The sequence below is a fragment of the Scyliorhinus torazame genome, chromosome 8, assembly GCF_047496885.1.
Source record: "Scyliorhinus torazame isolate Kashiwa2021f chromosome 8, sScyTor2.1, whole genome shotgun sequence".
Lineage (NCBI taxonomy): Eukaryota > Metazoa > Chordata > Chondrichthyes > Carcharhiniformes > Scyliorhinidae > Scyliorhinus > Scyliorhinus torazame.
In genome coordinates this window covers 134,174,946-134,183,203 of record NC_092714.1, presented here as the reverse complement: position 1 = coordinate 134,183,203, position 8,258 = coordinate 134,174,946, and the positions used below count along the sequence as shown (strand labels likewise).

At 48.9% G+C, this 8,258-nt stretch overlaps 1 protein-coding gene across 2 annotated transcripts in view; it reads left to right on the top strand.

The window, feature by feature from the left end:
• Positions 1–270: 270 nt before the first annotated feature.
• rnaseh2b (ribonuclease H2, subunit B) overlaps positions 271–8,258 on the top strand; it is a 73,917-nt gene continuing 65,929 nt past the window's right edge. The window contains exons 1-2 of one of the 2 annotated variants that reach the window (XM_072514217.1): positions 271–546; positions 3,798–3,869. In XM_072514217.1, the coding sequence (XP_072370318.1) occupies positions 483–546; positions 3,798–3,869 (136 nt within the window). In that variant the 5' untranslated portion in view covers positions 271–482. The remainder of the gene's footprint in view (positions 547–3,797; positions 3,870–8,258) is intronic. The other variant, XM_072514216.1, reaches the window with a different exon arrangement.

Below are 8,258 nucleotides of genomic sequence, written 5' to 3'. Positions count from 1 at the left end.
CTTACATTCCACAGATTGAAAAATCAGGATCCTTCTTTCATTGTCATTTTTTGGTCAGCTTTTGAGCAGTTTCCTGGACTGCTGTGCCTGCTCCTCAATAACCCCATTTTTTTAACAGTCGCTTTTGCACCGAGTCTGTTTTGGATGAAGGGTCCCTTTAAGTAGGACTGTACCAACTCGAGCACAGAGGAGAGGGTTTTAATTCCGTTTATCATCATGGATAAACAGGGCGGGTGGGCTCTTAGCTAGTATAGCTGCATGGCACGATTCGAGTGTGGATTTGACTAATCGCCGGCCTCCTTCCGCCTCTGTCGGCCAGGATTTCCGTTGTTCGATATGAAGGTGCTGGTCGGGCTCCCACCCCGTTGTGTTGTGAGCTGGGGACAGGTTGGCGCCATTCTGAGCGGGGATACTGAGAGCCGCAACATTGTATCCGTGAGGAGATACAATCCTCCCCTTGCATTCCTGGCACCAGCTTAACAATGTCCAGCAAGAGAAACAGACGGAAGGAGTCGCCCTGTCATCAGTGGGTGCTGTTGGCACAAGGTAATCAGAAAATGGCGTTGGCTGAACAGGGGAGGGGGGTTGGCTTCTGCCGCTTCTGCCTCTGTCGGGAGCACCCTCTCCTCCCAGTCAGCTCCCTGTATTCAAGCCTCACACTCAGTGCAGCACTGAGCGAGTGCTGTACTGTCAGAGGTGCCCGTTTTGAATGAGACCCGAGGGCCCTGCTGAGAAACGATCCTGTGCACATTATCTCGATAAAAGAGGAGAGATCTCAAATCAAAGCAAAATACTGCAGACACTGGAAATTTCAGAAGTGTTCTCCCTGCCCTGTCCAAATATGCATGCCTCAATCAACATTACCAAAAACAAATTAATTTAAAAAAAAATAATCTTTATTGTCACAAGTCGACTTACATTAACGCTGCAATGAAGTTACTGTGAAAAGCCCCTAGTTGCCACATTCCGGCGCTTGTTCGGGTACACAGAGGGAGAATTCAGAATGTCCAATTCACCTAACAGCACATCTTTCAGGACATGGAGGAAACCCACGCAGACACGGAGAATGTGCAGACTCCACATAGTGACCCAAGCCGGGAATCAAACCTGGGACCCTGTAGCTGTGAATAAACTGTGCTACCGTGCTGCCCACATCTGGCATTTATCTAATTGCTTTTTATGGGATCTCGTATGGAAATTGGCCACTTGTGTTCTCTCCACTATGGGGGTGACCATGCTTCCAAAAGTATTTCATTAGCCATGAGGCACTTTTAAGACATCCTTATATGGTGAAATGTCCTGTATAAATGCAAGCACATTTTGGTTTGTATTTCCAATTGGGAGATTTTTAGAGAAGTGTTTCAGTTTTGTTTCCTCTCTTTTTTTTTTTTGCCATGTGCAGCAAAAAATGCCTATGGTATGGAAGATGAATCCAGAATGTCTTTGCTGAAGTGTACAGTCCAAAGTCCAGAGCAGAACACCAGAATCAGAGGGAGACAATTCCCTTCAAGAAGCCACTCTAGTTCCTTATGTTCTCTGCCAGTGCCTCTGATATATTGATTCAGACAGGCCTAGTCCTTCAGAAAACTGGAAACTCACAATTACTTACTTTTTCACATTAACCCCTTGTATATACTAAAAAGCCCCAAAGTAAATATATTCATAGAACATACAGTGCAGAACCGACCCACTTAAGCCCTCACTTCCACCCTATTCCCTAACCCAATAACCCCTCTTAACTTTTTTTTGGACACTAAGGGCAATTTAGCATGGCCAATCCACCTAACCTGCATGTCTTTGGACTGCGGGAGGAAACCGGAGCACCCGGAGGAAACCCATGCAGACATGGGGAGAACGTGCAGACTCCACACAGACAGTGACCCAGTGGGGAATCGAACCTGGGACCCTGGCGCTGTGAAGCCACAGTGCTATCCACTTGTGCTACCATGCTGCCCAGATATATATCTAAATAAATAAACTGTTTAATATGGATTTTTAAATATATAATATATTCCCTAAATATAGATATGTGCATGTATTATAGACCTTAAATATTGATTGTATACATATGTAATATAATCCTGAGAAGTCAATATTTAAATATAAACAGTATTTCTTAAATAAAGATTTGTTCAAATATTTTAATGTTTTCTGTAATTTTAAAATACAACAGGGGGAAATGCAAAAGAGGACAGCATGTTTGTGCAAAATAAAAATGTTTAAACAGTCAAATAACCAGAAGCAAAATTAAGTTGAGCAGAAGCAATTTAAAGCATTTTATACAGTAAGAGGTTTTATGGTGAATATCAACAAGGGCATAATATGTGGAAAGCTATAAAGGGCCTCATCAGCCCCCAGGCAGATACATACTGCCGTCTGTCTTGTGAGGTGATGGTTTGCACCATAATGGTCAACTCTGTTAAGCATCGCCTGATGTGCAGGCTTATATGGGTTTGACCAGAATAGCACTTGGAAAGGTATTGGATGTTACTTTCAGAAGGAAAGAGCATTTCCTATTTTTAATTTATTCTTCGGACTTAACATTGCTGGCATTTATTGCCCACCCTTTGATTGCCCTTGAGAAGGCGATGGACTGGATTTACAGCACAGAATGAGACCATTTGATCCAATGTTCCTATACCAGCTGTGTTGAAAATCTGTCCAGTCAGTTCCACTTTGCTGCTTTCTCAACAGTCATGGAGTATTTTTCTTTTTTCCAGAATATGCCTAATTCCCTTTTGAAATTTACTATTGAATCTGCTTCCACCACCCTTTCAGGTGGTACATTTTAGACCTTAACAGGTTTTAAAACAATTTCCCCTCGGCTCCACTCTGATTATTTTGCTAATTTGCATGTCCTTCAATTGCTGACCCTCCAGCTGGTAGAAACGTTTTCTCCATATTTTATTCTACCAAAACATTTGATCATTTTAAACACCATCAATAAATTTCCCCTTGATCTACCTTGCTGGTAGGTGAGCAGCTACAGTTCCTCCACCTTCTTCCCATAGCTGGCCCATCATTCCTGGCACCAGTCTAGTAAATCTCCTTTGCGCTCTCTCATTGTCAAGGCTGCCCAGCACTTGGGATCAGATCACGCAAGACTGACAGCAATGCTTTCAGTTGAAGATGTTCTTCATTTTTTTAAGACCTTTCATACATCAAAGTTCTGTTTCCTTTGCTACCCCATGGGTGACAGTGTCTTCATCTGATCAGGGTTAAGCTCTGGAATTCCCTCCCTTTGCCTCTCCACCTTTCACCCTCTCTCTCTCTCTATCTCTCCGCTTTTAAGTTGCTCCTTAATACCCACCTCAACATGTGGTTTGGTATATTTTTCCTGCTTGTGTTCCTATGAAGCACTATGGAATGTCTCACTCTGTTAAAGATGCTATACAATTGCAAGTTATTGTGATGGATCCATACTGACTTTTCGGGAGCTCAAACCATTGTAAGGCGCCCCGCAGGAAGAGCAGCCCACTCCTCAGTGGTACGTACCCTGCACCAGGTAGTTTCCTGAGTTACAGAATTGCCTTGCATTGAGGTACACGCCAAACCACCTTGCATCAATACAAAGTGGTCTTTTGAATTCCGGTCTCCGACAAGGCCATGTCACAATTTATCATGTGCAGAAAGACATGTTGAGCATACTGCCTAGTTTAGCTAGCAGAGATCTGGTCACTTTTCTGAGGTGAGTCCACAGCATGAAGATGGTGTTGTGCACAGAAAGCTTTTGACACTTGTTCTGTACAGCTGACTAATTTAGATTTGCTTTTCCTACCCCAACTTTCCTGTTTCAGAGTCTGCAACTGAAGCACCAGAAAAGGCTGACAGCGAACCCGTTTTTACCAGACTACGCAATCCCAAAACAGGCAAGTAGACCATTACTTGACCAGACTTCATATGCAATACACATACGTGTTGGTAATGGTTTATTTGCATGAAAAACAACAAGTTCATTATTGAGGCAGATGAATAATAAGTTATTTCCTACAAATAAAGAAACCTAGCCATACAGTGCTTGCAGTGAATGGAAAAATACAGTAGTCGCCAGTGCAGTGTACAGTATTTAAAAAATATATATTTTTGTTCTTTTTTACATTTTCTCCTTATCTCCATGTTCATAAACTTCACCCCTTGCTCGTCTCAGTTGGCGCATTGCCTTCCTGGTGGACAGTCGGTTGAAGCTCGCCTGTAGTTCCTTCCTCTTTTCCAGCTTCGCCGGGTCCCCATCCTCTGCATACCTCCTATCTACCTCCAACATCTCATCTATTACCCTCTGCTGCTCCAACCTCTCCTCTTTATCCACCCTGGCCTTAAACAAAATTACCTCACCTCTCACCACTGCCTTTAGAGCCTCCCAGACGACTGCCTTCGACACCTCACCCGTACAATTGAAACCTACATATTCCTTAATTACCTTTTCAATTTTCTCACAGAACACTTTGTTCCCCAAAAGCCCCACATCCAGTTTACACCCCGGTCTCTGCGCTGCCCCCTTCTCCAGCACCATATCCACCCAATGTGGAGCGTGATCTGACACTGCAATTGCAGAGTATTCCGACCCCTTGACTCCAGCCAGCAAAGCCTTCCCCACCACAAAAAAGTCGATCCGCGAGTGTACCTTATGGACCGCTGAGAAAAACGAATACTCCCGTTCCCTTGGGTGCAGGAACCTCCAAGGGTCCACCCCTCCCATTTCCACCATTAGCCCAGCCAGCACCTTCGCCCCCCCTGATGGGACCAGCGAGCGCGGCTGTGATCTGTCCAACCTTGGCTCCTGCACCAAGTTCCAGCCCCGCCCCCCCCCCCCCCCAATCAGCTCATGCGTGTCCAAGTCGGGAATGGCCTCACACACCTTCCTCGCAAATCCCACATCGTCCCAATTGGGACCGTATACACTTAACAGCGCCACTAATCTCCCCTCCAGCGCCCCTGCCACAATCACATATCTACCCCCCTGATCTGCCACCACCTTCTCCGTCTGGAAGCATACCCTTTTGCTGACCAGCACCGCTACCCCTCGAGCCCTTCCATCAAATCCGGAGTGAAACATTTGGCTAACCCAGCCCTTTTTAAGTCTCACCTGGTCCTTCACCCTCAAGTGAGTCTCCTGCAGCATTGCTACATCGGCTTTCAAACTTTTAAGATGTGCAAGCACTCTTGACCGGACCTCCTAGCCCTCTCACGTTCCACGTGATTATCTTTACTGGGGGTCTCTCACCGCGCGCACACCCCCCCCCCCCCCCCCCCCCCCCACCTTTCTTATCCACCATCACCATACCCCCGGGCCCTGCCCCATAAGCCTGACCCGCCCCTGTCCATTGTTAACATCTAACCCCCCCCCCCCCTCCCAAGAACCCCCCCCCTACAAAAACATCCCCCAACATCCATCCCTCCACCCCCTCTTGCTCACCTCATAGGCCCATTGAAGCCTGCTATTCAGGCTCCAACGTCCGCAGTCCTCCTCTCACCTCACCCCCGTTCACTAACTGACTTTAGTTAGCTAGCTCGGGTGGCTCCCCCCGCCAAGACCTCTCGCCCCCTTCCGCCCAGTCCCAGAGAAAGAAACACCAAAACAAACCCAACAATCCAACCCCTACAATTCACTAATTCATTTAACCATCGAACACAGAACGCCATTAATTTGAACTCTGTAACAATGCAAAGAGAAGTAAATTTCAATACAAATCAGTAAAAAGAAAGATGTAACATTTGTACATTTTCCAGCCGCTCAAACACAGTCCACAGTCTCTCTTCCAGTTCTGCTCTTCACGTCTGTCCCAAGACTTCTGCCCTCACGAACGCCTCAGCCGCCTCCGCTGTCTCAAAATAAAAGCCTTTGGCGTTATATGTTACTCTCAACTTCGCCGGGTACACCACACCAAATCGCACCCCCTTCTTGTACAAACGCCGCTCGTCTTTTTGCCAACTCCACCGTCCAGTCATAGATTATCATAGAATTTACAGTGCAGAAGGAGGCCATTCAGCCCGTCGAGTCTGCACCGGCTCTTGGAAAGAGCACCCTACCAAGGTCAACACCTCCACCCTATCCCCATATCCCAGTAACCCCACCCAACACTAAGGGCAATTTTGGACACTAAGGGCAATTTATCATGGCCAATCCACCTAACCTGCACATCTTTGGACTTTGGGAGGAAACCGGAGCACCCGGAGGAAACCCACGCACACACGGGGAGGATGTGCAGACTCCGTACAGACAGTGACCCAAGCCGGAATCGAACATGGGACCCTGGAGCTGTGAAGCAATTGTGCTGTCCACAATGCTACCGTGCTGCCGTCCTGGTAGATCCGAACCGCAGTACCATCCCACAGCACCTCACGCTCCTGCTTCGCCCAGCTTAATACTTTCTCCTTCATGCAAAACTTATGGAAGCAGATAATTACTGCCCTTGGCGGCTCGTTCACTTTGGGCTTCGGCCTTAATGACCAATGAGCTCGGTCTAACTCGTACAGGGTGGGGCTCTCACCCTCCCCCATCAGCTCTGCCAACTTCTTAGCGAAGTATTGCGTTGGCCTCGGGCACTCTGTCCCTTCGGGCAAGCCCACAATTCTCAAATTGTGCCACCTTGAGCGGTTTTCCAAGTCTTCCAGCTTTGCTTGGAGTCCTCTGTTAACCTCCACCACCCTCCGCAGCTCGTCCCCATCGAGGTGACCTGGTCGCTGTGTCGTGTCACGGCCTCCTCCACCTCCTTCATCTTCTCGCCCTGCTCTCTCACCTCGGCTGATACCTTTGCCACCTCCACCCTGATCGGGCCGATTGCCTCCTCCAACAATGACCTCAACACAACCACCATCTCTTTCCTCAGGATCTCCATGTGCCTCACCAAACGTTGTTCCAGCTCCACCACCATCACCTCGGTCATCTTCTCCACCGTAAGTAGTGCTGCCCCGCCTTGCAGTTTGGCTTCCGCCATCCTGTCAACACTTTTGCTCGTTTTCTCCTTCGGCGGCGAACCCGCGTTTCCTCCTTTCTTCGAAGCTGCTTTTCGCATCCTTTAGCGGCTTATTGTTTTTTATCTTCTTTCCTTTCTCCTCTCTCCCCCTTCACCCTCCTGCCCTTCATCAATCTGACTTATTCTTTTTGAAAAAAAAACTTTTACCAAACTTCCTTAAATCTTTTTTCTTTCTCCTCTGCATTCACCTGGGACTAGGCTTCAACCTTCTTTCTTTTTCCTAGGTGGGAGCCATCCGACGTGGAGCACCCTCCCTACATGATGCCCTGACCTCGGGCCTGCCACCTTGGCCTCCTCGTAGCTCCGCCCCCGCTGCTCTGACCTGCCGGGCCCGGCACCTCAGCCCCCACCGCCTGACACCCGCGCGGGGTTCTTCGGCGGTTTTTAAACGGCTGGCTGCTCGTGGCGGCCCCAAAAGCCGACGATAGTCGGGGGGGCGCGTGAAGACTCGGGGATTTCCCCGAAATCGCGGCCACCGGTGGGAGCTCTTTTTTTTTGCGGCCGCCCTGCTCGCCCACGCCACCGGAAGTCGTGCAGTACAGTATTGTCAGTTTCCTACATTTCAACAATTTCCTATATTCTAGAGCTCTCTTTCCCAAAAGACCTTGGGCGGGATTCTCCAGTTGCCGACGCTGAAATCACATTCGGCGATCGGCCAGAGAATACCCGTTTCCGACCAAATCGGGGCAGTGCCACTTTCGCTATGCTCAGCCCCCTCCAAAGAGGCATACTCAGAGTATGGCGTGCGACGTATCGACGGCCTCAGGACGTTGCCCGAGGCTCACCCCTGATGCTCCGCCCCTGACGGCGTCAGTCGCATGTGCTATCATCCGTCGGGAACTCGGTGTGGCGGCTGCGGACTCAGTCCAGTGCCGAAACAGTCGGGGGAGGGCCGATCCGCAGGTAGGGGGGACTTTTTCAGGGGTTGGGGACACTTTGTGGGGGGGGGGGGGTTTCCAGCTCGCGGGCCGGCCAACGGGAGGGCACTATTTTGCAGGCCGGGTTCGTGATATGCGCATGTGCGGCCACGGATCCGGCAATTCTCCGGGCCCTATCAGCAGCTAGAGCCGCGTGCTCTACCTGTTTGGCTGATAGCCCCCAGCCAAATGGAGGATCGTTGGCCATTTTGCCCCAAACTCTCTGGCTTAAAATGGCACCGTTCCCACGTCGGTGACAGGACATAGCCTCAGAATCGGAGAATCCAGCCCCGTAGCTTTCAAAACTGAGAATGATTAGATGTTTTTGTTAGGTAAGGGTCAGGATGGCTGAGCGGTCTAAGGTGCT